The following is a 14,824-nucleotide window of genomic DNA, read 5'->3' on the forward strand; positions in this document are numbered from 1 at the left end:
ATTGCACTCCAGCCTGGGTAACAAAAGTGAAACTCCATCTAAAAAAAAAAAAAAAAAAAAAAAAAAACTGATACAGTTAGATCTAGTAATTCTATATCTTAATTCTTAGGAAATGATCAGCTTTGTATGTAAATCTTCAGACTCTGTGTATAAGCATATCCTAAATTCTCAAAAATAGGAGATTGGTTTAATTACTTGTGACATATCCATTCAGTGAATGCAACTATTGAAAATCATGATTTTGAAGAATATCTGGGGAAATGAGGGAAATAACATATTTGCCACGTGTTAAAAGGAAACAACAAAAAAAAAACACACCTACACACACAACCCCATAAAACAAAAACAGTCCTAAAGTGATGGGGGGAGATCCCAGTTTAGTCGTTTGGAAATAATCTATCATATTTTTTTCCTTTTCTCTTCATTATTGTTGTTGTATCACAAGTAGAATATGCTCACTGAATGAAAATTAAGATTTGTGCAAAGAAAAAAATAAAAGAAGCAGAGAAACAAAGACCATGTTTATGTTCATGACTGAAAAATAGCTAGTGTTAAGACCTTTTTGTATCATCTTCTATGACTTTTTTCTTTTTTTTAACCAAAATATCGTTATACTCTAATGATATTTTATAACCTTTTTTAAGTTGAATGAATGTAAACATATTTTCTCATTTAAAATAGATGCATATCAACCCATTGTATAGATGAAGCCATAGTTTAACAACTTCTCTATTACAGCATATTTAGCTCGTTAATAATTTCTTGCTTCATAAATAATGGAAGGACTAATTTCTTTGTATGCATTTTTGCATATTTTCTATTATTCTTTAGGATACACTACTACTAAAAGTAGAATTGTCATGTTAGAAAAATGGACGACATATTTGAAAGTCTTTTAATGAACCAATGTCATTGGTGTACATTTTTGTACATATATTTAAAATCTTTACTTTTTCTGACTGAAAGGAAAAAGCTGATTAAAAACTTTACAGTATATGGGATCTTAAAATACTGTGTTTTTCTGTTTTCTTTAAATGTTCTGATTTTCCTGCAATGAACATGCATTAGTTTTACAGCCAGAAACCTGTGTTGTAATCAAAGGTAATGCAGTCTCCAAAGTGTATTTTAAAGTTGTAAATATCAGCATTTACTTATCACTGATGCCATCTTCTAGAGCACAGCTTGTTCTTTTAGTTCATTTCTATAATCAGAACTGATTATGAAATTGTTTCTTTTTAATTTCGTTTTTATCTGTTATCACTAAACTCAGTAGCAGCCTGGTTGATATTAGCAGTAGCATGCTGGTTACTGAGGAATATTTGTTGTTCTGTTTTTATAATTTTACCTAGAATTTCTGTAACTTTTAATTATGGTGTTTGGAAATTATATTTGTTTACTGAATCTTTGTTTGACTGTCTCTAGACCCTCCGCTTGAATTGCCGTCTTTCTACATGACTCCGTCTCATCGCCAAGTTGTGTTTGAAGGAGACAGCCTTCCCTTCCAGTGCATGGCTTCATATATTGATCAGGACATGCAAGTGTTGTGGTATCAGGATGGGAGAATAGTTGAAACCGATGAATCGCAAGGTATTTTTGTTGAAAAGAACATGATTCACAACTGCTCCTTGATTGCAAGGTAAACTGTGTTTTTTTTTTTTTTGAATGAAGAATTGTGACTGTATATTTTATTTATCCTTTTGGAGTTGTAATGTTTAGTGGAATTTGAATTAATATTTCATCATCTTGTATTTAAAAATGCAAACATCTGGCATTTCCTTTTCCTGGTTCTTATTCATCTTCTAAAATTAAATAGCCATCTTTTCATCCAGTTTTTAAAGAAAAGATTTAATTTCAAAGAGAAACTTTAGAAATTGGAGACTTTTTTAAAGTTTTTGGAGGAAAAATGTAAACTTTTAGTGCTAAACCTAATTTCCAACTATTTCCTGCTGCTAAGCTTATATTTTCTCTTTTAGTAATCACCTGATATTGACTCTAGTCAAAATATTGACTGATACAATATTTTAAGGTACTTATCTTCTCCACCTACTAGTATAAAAGAATATAACATCTGAACTATCAACCTCATGATTGGTGTGAATACCAAAATAATTAAAAGTAAAAATACTTTATAAAGTATAATAGACTAAGAATATATATGATATTATCACTTACCAGATATTTTACTTTGGTAAAATTTTTACCTCTAGACATTGAGTTTTCCGCTCCCTTTCTTCTTGCTTTCCACCTACCTAGAACTTGGCTTATATTTTTATTTCAGTAGAGCTGCAGTTTTCAAACTCTCTGCCAGGGCCTCCTAGGGTAACATCACAGAAAACTCACAGGGGTGCTATGAAACATTACTGAAAAACTAAAGGTTCTGAGTTGACATTCAAATCTCAGGGGTTCTCTGAATTGAGATTCAAGACTTATGCAGTCGGCTATTTTATAATTTTTCTTGAGATTTCATGTCTACTAGAAGCATATTTTCATTTATATCTTCCAACATTTAGAGTAGATGCTTTTAAATCCTTTCCTGCTAATTCCAACATGTGGGCCATCTTGTGGTTATTGCTACTGGCTGCTTTTCTTTTAAATGTGTTTCATATTTTCTTCTTTTTTAAAAAAATATTGTTTATATGTCTGACAATTTTGGGTTATAGACTGGACATTATGAATGATTTGCTGTGGAGGAGAAGTTGGCTAAGTACAGTCTATGAACCAAATCTGGCCCACTGAGCCCATAAACTAAGAATGTTATTTATATTTTTATTTTAAATGGTTACATTTCAGATGGTTACATAATTCCCTACATAATATTCTTAATGTTGCTTTGTAGCCAGCAAAGCCTAAAATGTTTACTGTCTGGCCATTGAAGAAAAAGTCTGCCGACCTCTGACTCTGGATTCTGTTATATTCCCCTAAAGAGAGCTAACTTTTGTTTGGTCAGGCAATTAGATTGGCTGAACTAACTCCTAGCTCTGTCCCCTCTGGTAGGCAGAAGCTGAAGTCTTAGTTTCTGCTCTACCTGCAAGTGTAGTTCAGGATCAGTAAGAGATCTTGGTGCATTTTATACATAGAAGTTTGGGCTTCCAGCCTGACTTCTTTCTACCTCTGTCTTCTGATTTTTTAAGCCAATAAGATTGTGAGTTTCTATTTGAGTGAGGCCTACCCTGGGCAAAAGCCATTAAAAAAAATCTAGTTACTTCCCATTGCCAAAAACCCTTGTTTCTCATATCAGCTTCTCTTCAGTTATTGCCTGCTTTTGATCAATCTTCATGTGTTCAAGTGATTGTCATTTTATAATTTGTCAGGGGCATATAATTGTTAGCTGTGGGAAGGGTGATTTAATATGAGCTACTCAGTGATTGCTAGAAGCAGAATTCCCTTATTAGGGGATAAGATTAATCGTTGGAAATGATATATTCATTGTTACACTAGTTTTACTGTAGCGATAATTTCAAATGCCTATACATATGTCAGAATTCATCACATCGTACACTAAGCAATTTATTGTATAAAGAGACAATAATTGATGTATAATTCAATAGTAAAGTTTTAAAAGTAGAACCATTTTCTATGTAAAAGAGCTTTGATTAATTTAGAACTCTAAATTATTTGACTATAAAGCAAGTAGATTTACTGTATAAGTCTATTTCTGCAAGTCATGCTTAAATTTAAATTATGTTTAGCAATGCAAAAAAAGTTAATTCTAAGGATAGCAAGTTAGCCTAACATTTTTTTTGGTAGGGACATTTGACTAACGTGAAAATCTTTCATGTGAAGACTGAGACAGTTCTTTACCTAGATTTTGCCCCAGAATAATAGAAGAAAGAAATACGTGGTTATTGCATTGGTTAATCTGATATTCCTATTGATTTTTCTTTGATCTCACCATGTCTTTGATTCTTCATCAGTAAGAAACAGCATTTTTCTTAGGAGTTGAAATTGAAGCTACTTCTTTCTTTTTAAATCTCCAAATCTGCTGCCTTGAGGATTCCTGGAAGTGTTATTCCAGTGATTGGTTTTAGATATTAAAAGTATTGCTAAAAGTTATCCAGGAAACATTTGCAGATTTGGAGATTGAAGGGGAAAAAAGTAGTAAGAAAACTAGAAACACTCCATTATAGTGTCATACTTTGGGATGCTGGACTTTGGACAGTTACTATGGTACAAAGCAAGTGCTATGTGTAAAAGTCATTGTAGAACAAGAAATGAGCATCATTGTCTGATCCGAATCTGAGGTTAGATTAATTTTAGAGTGTCCAGCAGGCACACATATCTCATTAAAAAGTAGTTGTTATTTAAGAATACAATAAAAATTTTGTTTCAAATTTAATGTGTGTTACTTTTTTCAAATGGCTACTAAAGTATCTGAATATAGATAGACATTTTAGGGATTTAATTTGGTAATAGAAACGACCATAGGTATTTTTTTGAGCTGGGGTGGGGCACCATGAAAAAGTTACTATGTCAGTGAAGGTTCTGTGAAATAAGACAGTGTTTGGGAACTTCTGGATTAAGGAATGATTTTCATTGCTGAAATATACTTCTTCCTAGTTCAGTAAAGCCTTATAAAGTAGAATGTTGGACAAAGTTAAATTTAATGTCAAACTCTTTTTTGTGTCACTCTTATTTTAAAAATATTAATTACAGTATGTTCATTTTTCTAACTTAGTAAAGACAACAAACATTTTCTTTGATGTTTCATAATATAAAAGTGTCTTGAGCCTTTATTAGAACATTTGCTGTAGCCATCAATGATTTAGGAGATCGGACAAATGTGTATTTACTTCAAGACATAATTTTGTAAGTTAATTAAAATGATACATACTTTCTGTCTAATTATTTCTTATCATTTGTGTCTACATAACAGCAACGCATACTGGGTTCTGTGGGGGAAATAAAGGTTAATTGAAGGCTCTGACATCTGCTCCTTAATTAATAGGTTTTATATTAGAGAAATTATGATTTCATCTTGGAAATTGGATTTACTGACAGTCATTTAGAAATACAGCTGTTTTATGAATTGAAATATACCTTAACATGGAAACCTTTTGTGAAAGTATTAATTGGTAATTTACTAAATCATTTTAGGGAGGTAACTGGTTTGTTTCTAGTGTAACCCTTTATATTTTACCTTAAACATTTTGTTAATTATGTAAATTCATGATAATCTTCTTTTTTCATGTTTGAATATTTTCTTCAGAATCTGTGAGAAGGGAGATGTGACTTGGAAACTTCTCCAAGTTTTGCTAAAGAATGTACGATGATGTTTCTGCCTTTGGGCTTGCCATTCCTGTTCTTTTTTTGTGTGTATGAAACAGAGACTTGCTCTGTCACCCAGGCTGGAGTGCAGTGGTGCTCTCTTGGCTCACTGCAACCTCCACGTCCTGAGGTCAAGCCATCCTCCAGCCTCACTCAGCCTCCCAAGCAACTGGGATTACAAGCGTGTGCCACAACACTCGGCTAACTTTTTATAATATTTTTAGTGTAGACGGGGTTTCGCCAGGCTGATCTTGAAGGCCAGGCTGGTCTTGAACTCCTGCTACCCGCGTCTGCCTCCCAGAGTGCTGGGATTACTTGCCATTCCTGTTCTGTAAAGTGTTCTGCTCTCCCTATTTCTGCAAGAAGAATTCTCATGCATCATATAGCATTGCATTTGATTCCTATGTCTCTTTTTTTTTTTTCCAACTTTTTTTTTTTTTTTGGGATGGAGTCTTGCTCTGTCACCCAGGCTGGAGTGCAGTGGCGAAATCTTGGCTCACTGCAAGCTCCGCCTCCTGGGTTCATGCCATTCTCCTGCCTCAGCCTCCCGAGTAGCTGGGACTACAGGCACCTGCCACCATGCCTGGCCAATTTTTTTTGTTTTTGTATTTTTAGTAGCGACGGGGTTTCACTGTGTTAGCCAGGATGGTCTCGATCTCCTGACCTCGTGATCTGCCCGCCTCTGCCTCCCAAAGTGCTGGGATTACAGGCGTGAGCCACCGTGCCTGGCCATGATTCATATGTCTCTTATTGCCCCGATCTTGTATTTTAAAGATCTCTTTCCTTTTTTGCCTTGACACTGAAGGATTTAAAGGAAGGACTCATTTTTTAAATTCATTTTTATATAGCAAGTGCTTACCCTACAATATGCATTCAAAAATATTTGCCAAATGAATGATTGAGACCCAGTATTGTCTCCTTTTTTGCCTAATTATATTTTCTCTCTTTTTAAAATCTTTCTTTATGCAGTGCCCTAACCATTTCTAATATTCAGGCTGGATCTACTGGGAATTGGGGCTGTCATGTCCAGACCAAACGTGGGAATAATACGAGGACTGTGGATATCGTGGTATTAGAGAGTTCTGCACAGTACTGTCCTCCAGAGAGGGTGGTAAACAACAAAGGTGATTTCAGGTCAGTGTTGTGGAAAATACTGGGAAAAGTTTAATTTGCCCCAGATCCTTCTGTTGTCTAAGACACATTACTGGTTTCCTGTCTTGAGTAACAAAATTTGAGAACTGTGCATGTCTGAGGACTACCCTTTAGAATAATGATTTCAGAATCCCTTATGGAGATGAACAAAAAGGGTGCTTGAACTTTACCTCAGACCTGTTGATTTAAGAATCTCTGAAAGTAGAGTCATTTTTAACAAATGGTTTTGTTGTGTAAGAGCCATTGCCTTAGGGAAACATTTGAGATATTCTGGTAAAAGAGTACAAAATTCAAACAGGTTAAGGTATTTTTTGTGTTTTTTTTTTCCCCCAATGGCTGTTTTATAGATGGACCTTGGAAGGTTTTATATTGCTAAGGTACTTTTCACTACTGGCGGTTCAGTAGGCATCATAATTAGAAGAAACACCTATCTAATTTTCTCCCCTTGTTCAGTTCTTCTGGAAATCAAGCAAGAAGGACTTTGGGAAATGAAAGCTGTTGGGTAGCCTGAAACTTGGGGAGCCATGGAATCCCAGGTGGGGTTTGTTGAGCTCTGTTAATCTAAGCAAAGGGAGTTATTTATTTATTTTAGTAGAAAGTTCAGGATTTGCAAGAGATGACAGCTTTTACCTTAAATTCCGTTTACTTTCAAAGATGCTTTAAAACATCTTTAAATATCTTATTTACTTGATCTTATTTATGTTCAGGGATTTAAAAAATGAGTTTATGGTTGATATGAACAAATGAAAATATGTTATTCTTTGAAGCAGCATAAAGATCGTTTATTACCCAGTTTGCATAGTCTCTAATGGGTTCAGTTGTTACCTCCTGGCTCTAACCTCAGTGTTTCAAGGGTGGGAAAACCCTTTGGTGTTAATCTTTTAAATCCAAAGTAAAGAAGCAATAATAACATCTTTATCTCAGCTAGTTCGCCATTGCTCTTCTTAAAAAAGTTATTCTTGACATCAATAGATGGAAATCAACATTTATTATTGCCAATGGATAAGTCTTTTATGTAGACTAAGTATTGATCTATAATATTTATAGTACATGCTTTTAAGTGAAATATATGATATTTGGTAATTTTGTTATATTCAACATCTTTTATCAAATAATCCTAATATGATATTTACTATTTATGGTAGATTTTCTATATTCTCATAGTTTTGAGTGCTTTGCATTTTTAAAAATAGAGCAATTAAATGTTTATGGATCAATGAATTATTTTTCTTTGACACTCCTTAAGATATTATGCAATTAAATTCCCACTGCATTAATAAGATTTAGTTTAGTGTTGCTTGATCTATTTATGTGGTTTTTGTAATGAATTCTATTTTGGTGTGACTGATACTGTAATTTAGTTGTCCCTGTGATAAGCATCAATGGTAACCTGTATTAAACATGTTGAATTTCCTTCTCAGTTTTGGAGACATAGAGTTCAAATAACAAGGTTTCTCCCAGCCCAGTTTTGATTACCCATGTCAGGGTTATATTGACATGACACGTCTTCATCTTTGATTTTTTTCTCTGCTGTCGTTATTCTTGATGTACCTGTGTCATTTAGATTTTCCTGTACTATTTTGTCTTCGTCTCTAGATGGCCCAGAACATTGGCAGGCATTACTGCATATCTGCAGTGTACACGGAACACCCATGGCAGTGGGATATATCCTGGAAACCCACAGGATGAGAGAAAAGCTTGGCGCAGATGTGATAGAGGTGGCTTTTGGGCAGATGATGATTATTCTCGCTGCCAATATGCAAACGATGTCACTAGAGTTCTTTATATGTTTAATCAGGTAACTAGAAAGTCTTCATGTTTACTTGGGTTGTGGAGAAAACATGGTATTCAAACAACCAAATACGTAAGTTTTTTTTTTTTTTTTTTTAAATACTAGGCAAAACATAAGGATTTGGTGTTTTTACTTTAGTTGACTTAACTGTCTTCAGGATCAGGTCTATCTTAACCACTAGTCAAGGCCCTCTATGGAATCCTTCCTTTCCAGTCACCGTCTCCCTTTGTGCCTTTGTTTGAATATCTTTTTTAATCTGTATCCACTAGACAGAATCCTAACCATCCTTCGAGTTCACATTGAAAGCCACCTCTTGGATTCCTTTTATAATCACTTTGTTGAAAGTGATCACTTGGAATACTTGAACTACTCACGTGCTTTTAGTTATCTTTGCTTCTATGCATCTTTTTAAACCTTACCAGACTATAAGCAAGTGGAAGATGGCTTTTGTGTAATGTATTTTCTTTTGCCCCTTAGCACCTGGTAAAAATCCTTTTGCAATGTTAGGTGCTAAGTCCGTGTTAGAGTCAGTAGATAAACAAATGTAAAACATTACTGGCAGTGCATGGCAATAGAGATAAGTGCCAAATGAGTAGTTCGTACTCTTGTGCAGTAGGAGTTCCAAGGGAGGTATTGATCACTCCCAGCAGGAATACTCAGGAAAGGCTTTATTAATCAATTGGGATTGAGGTATGTGTAGAATTTGGATAGGCAGAGAAGAGGTAGATGGTGCAACATGTTAACCTCATGTATTTTTATGTATTATTGTATTTCACTGCAAGCTTGAAAAAATTTCCCTCCAGTGAGTTTCCATTAAAATTCCAGTTTTCTTGGGTTTGTAAAGCATTTTAAGAAGGCCATGATGAGTAAATAATAAAGTTTTTTAATTCACTGCTGTTTGGAAATGCAAAGTTAAAATGTCAGGATTGTGTTGACCATTTTGCTAATGACTGTTTTGTTGATCATTTTTGCCTTTGAAATGTAGATGCCCCTCAATCTTACCAATGCCGTGGCAACAGCTCGACAGTTACTGGCTTACACTGTGGAAGCAGCCAACTTTTCTGACAAAATGGATGTTATATTTGTGGCGGAAATGATTGAAAAATTTGGAAGATTTACTAAAGAGGAAAAATCAAAAGAGGTACTTTTCTAAATTCAGATTTGTAGCATACAGTGTCAACAAATGGTAGTGTGACAGAGTTCAATCTGTATATTTTAAGGCCTGTTTATGTTTATCATATTTGAACTAAAAGCACGCCTTAAAATTTCCAGAATTTTGTTGAGATATTTCTGCTTCTTCTCTTATGACCTGTTTGTTACTGGGACTGGGAGAGGTGAAGTCTCAGTTCTTGGACATTAAGGTCCAGAGATCTAGCAGAGGTCGCTGGTGAGAAAGCAGTGTTCTGCCTCCACGTTGTGGCTTAGGCAGGGCTGCTTAGCTCAGCCTGCTGGATTTCTCTTCTCCACACACCCTTGCGCTCATCTTTTGTAATGAGAGTTTTAGTCACCCAGATCTTGTAGTAAATACCTTTTAATTGTCCTTGTAATGTCCTAGAGAAATGGGAGGCTTTTTAGGCACTTTTTTGAAATTCAAAATGATTGGACTATACAAGTTTTAAAAAGGCAGTGAATTCTAAAAGTGGCGTATTTTAACTTAACGGGACCACAATGAAACCATGATATGCTTGTCCACATGGTATCTTTTAGGGGAAAAAAATTGACAAGCACAGTTTACAGAATGAATGAGCAGCAAATTAATGTTTTGAGTAATTTTCAAGGGGCAGAATTATTGTGTTCTTAAGTTTTATGTTTAAAGCTTCGTGAGAACTTTATATGTACAATTTCTTTTGTGATATAATCACTTATAAAGAAATGAATTATAGAGGTAGAGGGAACCTCAAGCAAGTTGTAAACTGAAGGCCACGCTTAGGTTAGGGCAGGCCTGAAAACAGAACCCAAGATCCCTGACTCATCCATAAGAGTTTTCTGTAGCATCACATTCACCTTCTCATACAATGCGGCCCTGACTTGCAATTCTGAAAGTGCTCTGTACACAACTGTGGGGAAAACACTGGGCTAAACAAAACCTGCATATTTCTTTATGTAGAACTTCTCAGATCCATTAATATTGCTAAAATGTAAATAATAAGCCTTGTTTTCCTAAATCATTCTAATATGTTTTTATATATCAATTATATATACACACACATATATCACATATACGTTCTAATATATACATTTGGATATATCTAATATGTATATTATATATTTATGTATCTAATGTATATTCTTATATACCATATATTTTATTTATGTATCTATATTATATATAAGATAGATATCTACATATATAATATAGATATATTCTTATATATTATATATATATATATATAAGAATTAGTATCTTGCATTCTGGCAATAAGTTTTTGGAACTGTGGCCCTGGTGCATTAGGCACTTTGATAGGATGTAGTTATTAAAGGAAGGAAAATATATATATGTATATAAACGAGACTTAGACAGATAGTCCACCTCACTTGTCAGCGGGTAACATTTCATTTGTTTTCTGAACTTCAGGGGCCATGATTTCCTAATTGCTCCTGATACTTGATTGTGTCTCCAGGGCACAGCCCACTTTCCTGCAGTGAATTTTCCTTGCACTGGGAGAGGCCGTTTGGATTCTGGCTCTGTGATTAATATCATGCTCCATTGTTGCTTAAGATGACAGGTTAGCTGCCCACAGGATTAGCAGAAATTTCTGGGAGTGGGATGTTTCTAGTTACTAGAATAATTGTAATGACATTTGGAATGTGGACATGGAAGAACATTCGCCATTGAAGAATACATGTTTATGATGTGACCCTGTTTTGCTCACCTCTCAACTTGAGCAACGTGGTGTCCAGAGGTGTATGTTGAACTGTTTGCCAACCTGTGGAAGAATGGTCGGCTGCATTGATGGGTTCTTAGGTGGAAGCATCGTATTGAACTGGAAGTAGACATGGTTTCATTAGTTATTAATTAACCATGGGCTTATTCTTCATTTTTCAAATGGGGATGCTGTTTTCTCTGTATAATTTGAAAAGTGTATGTGCACAAATACAGGTGAACAATTTTGCAAAATAGTTGCAAAGCTTGGATATGATTTTATTAGGTTATGAAATATAACATTTTTATGACCTCAGAAGCTAAGAAGGAAGTCCTTTTAAACAATCATGAGTGCATCAGTTAGTTCTATAAAAATTTAGTGTGAAGAAGATTGCTGTCACTTTTACTGGTTAACATAGGATGGAAAAGTTATGATTATCTTTGGAAGCAAGTGATGGCAACTTATTAACTGTCAGCACGAGAAACAGGAAAATATTCAGGATTGAATAATTGAGATATAAATGTAATAATATTGCGTGTGATGCAGTGACTGACATACAGTTCTTTGGCAATTTGAGCCACAGGCCATAGCTTTCACCATTTATTAGTGTAGTGAAAAAAATTAGGAGGCTTAAAGGCTTCATTTTAAGTTAATTACCACAGCATAAAATTATGCCAAGTTATCCTAAAATGCACCTAGCTTTAGATAGAGAAATAATTAATTAAATTGATTTTTGTATTATGTCTGAAAGTTATTATTTTATGGGTGATTTCATAACTAAAGTATTGTGGGGGAATTGCTTTTTAATCTGTGATTGAGCCTGGCCAACACAAGCTGGCACTTTGTTGTCTCAGGATAGGCATTAAAAGCTCTCAAACTGCCAGATCTAAGTGATATATTTAGTGGATCCTTTTAAAAACAGTTAAAGGTTGTCTGTCAGGCAACAGAAGTGTCTGTTATGTATTTACTAAAGTGATTTTTCTAATGAAAACAGTATGCGTATTTTATAAGATGGGAAAGTTAAATGTAAAGATTAGATCTGGTGATGCTTTCTGGCACCCTTATTGTCTCTTATTTTAAAATATTGCGCCTTACACTAGTTTATATATAGAATTTTACAAGTGTATGGCTTTTTCATTGATTTTTAAAGTGTCATTGCTCTGTATTGACAATTATGATTATTTTGTATTTTTTTTTTCTTGATCTTACTTGCCAGACTTTTCTGTATTATTAAGCTTTTCTAGGACTTTGTTCCTAAAACTTCACCACACATCAGAATCACCTGCTGGATTTGTTATATGCAGTGATTGCTGCCTGAGTTCCCCCTCCCTGCCATTCCCAGTTGCCATTTCAGCAGGTCTGAAATGGGTTCAGAGAATTTGAATTTCTTGTCAGTTTCAGGTGATGTTTCAGGCAGCATGACTTTGACACTGGCTTTGAGAACCCCTGTAACAGCTCCATTTTCTTTTGTTGCTTTAATTTTTTTTTAGGTTTTTAAAGTAGTACCTTTAGTGTGAATTGTTCTTTTTTTTTTTTTTTTTTTTTTTTTTTTGAGATGGAGTCTCGCTCTGTCGCCCAGGCCAGAGTGCAGTGGTGCAATCTCGGCTCACTGCAAGCTCCGCCTCCCGGGTTCACGCCGTTCCCCTGCCTCAGCCTCTCCGAGTAGCTGGGACTACAGGCGCCCACCACCATGCCCGGCTAATTTTTTGTATTTTTAGTAGAGACAGGGTTTCATCGTGGTCTCGATCTCCTGACCTCGTGATCTGCCTGCCTCGGCCTCCCAAAGTGCTGGGATTACAAGCGTGAGCCACCGCGCCTGGCCAGCTTCAACAGTTTTCAATACAGCAAGCCCTCACTTAACGTCATCTATAGGTTCTTGGAAACTGCAACTTTAAATAAAATGATATATAATGAAACCAAATTGACCATATGCTAATTGATGTAAATAAGGCTTATAAAATCCCTAGAGATCATTTCTGGTCACAAAAATATCACCAAACTTCCAAATAAAGACCCCAAACATTTCTAATATTAAATATTGAAATAAGTATGAGCCATACACATATTTAAGAAAGATTAATAAAAACGACAATTATTTACCCATTGTGTTAGTTTTCACCCTGCTAATAATGACATACCTGAGAGTGGGTAATTTATAAAGGAAAGAGGTTTAATTGACTCACAGTTCAGCATATCTGGGGAGGCCTCACAATCATGGCAGAAGGCAAAGGAGGAGCAGAGTCATGTCTTACATGGCAGCAGGCGAAGAGAGAATGAGAGCCAAGTGAAAAGGGAAACCCCTTATAAAACCATCAGATCTTGTGAGACTTATTCACACAACAGCGGAGCAGTCAAATCTTAAAGCTCCAAAATGATCTCCTTAGACTCCATGTCTCACATCCAGGTCACACTGATGCAAGAGGTGGGTTCCCATGGTCTTGGGCAGCTCTGCCCTAGTGGCGCTGCAGGGTACAGCTCCCTCCCGGGTGCTTTCACAGGCTGGCATTGAGTGTCTGTGACTTTTCCAGGCACACAGTGCAAGCTGTTGGTGGATCTATCATTCTGGGGTCTGGAGGACAGTGGCCTTTTTCTCACAGCTCCACTAGTTTGTGCCCCAGTAGGGACTCTTTGTGGCTGCTCTGACCCCACATTTCCCTTCTGCACTGCCCTAGCAGAGGTTCTCCATGAGAGCCCTACCCCTGCAGCAAACTTCTGCTTGAAATTCAGGAATTTCCATACATCACCTGAAATCTAGGCAGAGGTTTCCAAACCTCATTTCTTGACTTCTGTGCACCCACAATCTCAACATCACGTGGAAGCTGCCAAGGCTTGGGGCTTGCCCCACTGTGAAGCAACAGCCCAAGCTGTACCTTGGCCCCTTTTAGTCATGGCTGGAGCAGCTGGGATGCAGGACACCAAGTGCCTAGACTGCACACAGCACGTGGACCCTGGGCCCAGCCTATGAAACCATGTTTTCCTCAGAGGCCTCCAGGCCTGTGATGGGAGGGGCTGCCGTGAAGACCTCTGACATGCCCTGGAGACATTTCACCATTGTCTTGGGGATTAACATTCAGCTCCTTGTTACTTATGCAAATTTCTGCAGCCTGCTGGAATTTCTCCACAGAAAATGGGATTTTTTTTTTTTTCTATCACATTGTCAAGGTGCAAATTTTCCAAACTTCTATGCTCTGCTTTTCTTATAAAATGGAATGCCTTTTACGGCACTCAAGTCACCTCTTGAATGCTTTGCTGCTTAGAAATTTCTTCTGTCAGATACCCTAAATAATCTCTCTCAAGTTCAAAGTTCCACATATCTCTAGAGCAGGGGCAGAATGCTGCCAGTCTCTTTGCTGAGATGAAACAAGAGTCCCCTTTGCTCTAGTTCCCAACAAGTTCCTCATCTCCATCTCAGACCATCTCAGCCTGGACCTACAAGCCTCTAGGAAGTCCCAAAGTTTCCCACATTTTCCTGTCTTATTCTGAGCCCTCAGACCATGCCAACCCCTACTTATTACCCAGTTCCAAAGTTGCTTCCACATTTTTGGGTATCTTTTCATCATCGCCCCACTCTATTGGTACCAATTTACCGTATTAGTCCATATTCATGCTACTAATAAAGACATACCTGAGACTGGGAAGAAAAAGTGGTTTAATGGACTTACAGTTCCACATGGCTGGAGAGGCCTCACAATCATGGCAGAGGGCATGGAGGAGCAAGTCACGCCTTACATGGATGGTGGCAGGCAAAGAG

General features: G+C 36.3%; 1 protein-coding gene across 2 annotated transcripts in view; it reads left to right on the forward strand.

Annotated features, from left to right (window-relative positions):
- Window positions 1-14,824, forward strand: part of ADGRA3 (adhesion G protein-coupled receptor A3) — a 131,510-nt gene that overhangs the window by 72,495 nt on the left and 44,191 nt on the right. For both annotated transcript variants that reach the window (XM_003258532.3, XM_030801127.1), the window contains exons 7-10: window positions 1,423-1,636; window positions 6,235-6,399; window positions 8,014-8,215; window positions 9,195-9,350. In XM_003258532.3, the coding sequence (XP_003258580.2) occupies window positions 1,423-1,636; window positions 6,235-6,399; window positions 8,014-8,215; window positions 9,195-9,350 (737 nt within the window). The remainder of the gene's footprint in view (window positions 1-1,422; window positions 1,637-6,234; window positions 6,400-8,013; window positions 8,216-9,194; window positions 9,351-14,824) is intronic.

Source organism: Nomascus leucogenys, chromosome 20 (genome assembly GCF_006542625.1).
Source record: "Nomascus leucogenys isolate Asia chromosome 20, Asia_NLE_v1, whole genome shotgun sequence".
Classification (NCBI taxonomy): Eukaryota; Metazoa; Chordata; class Mammalia; order Primates; family Hylobatidae; genus Nomascus; species Nomascus leucogenys.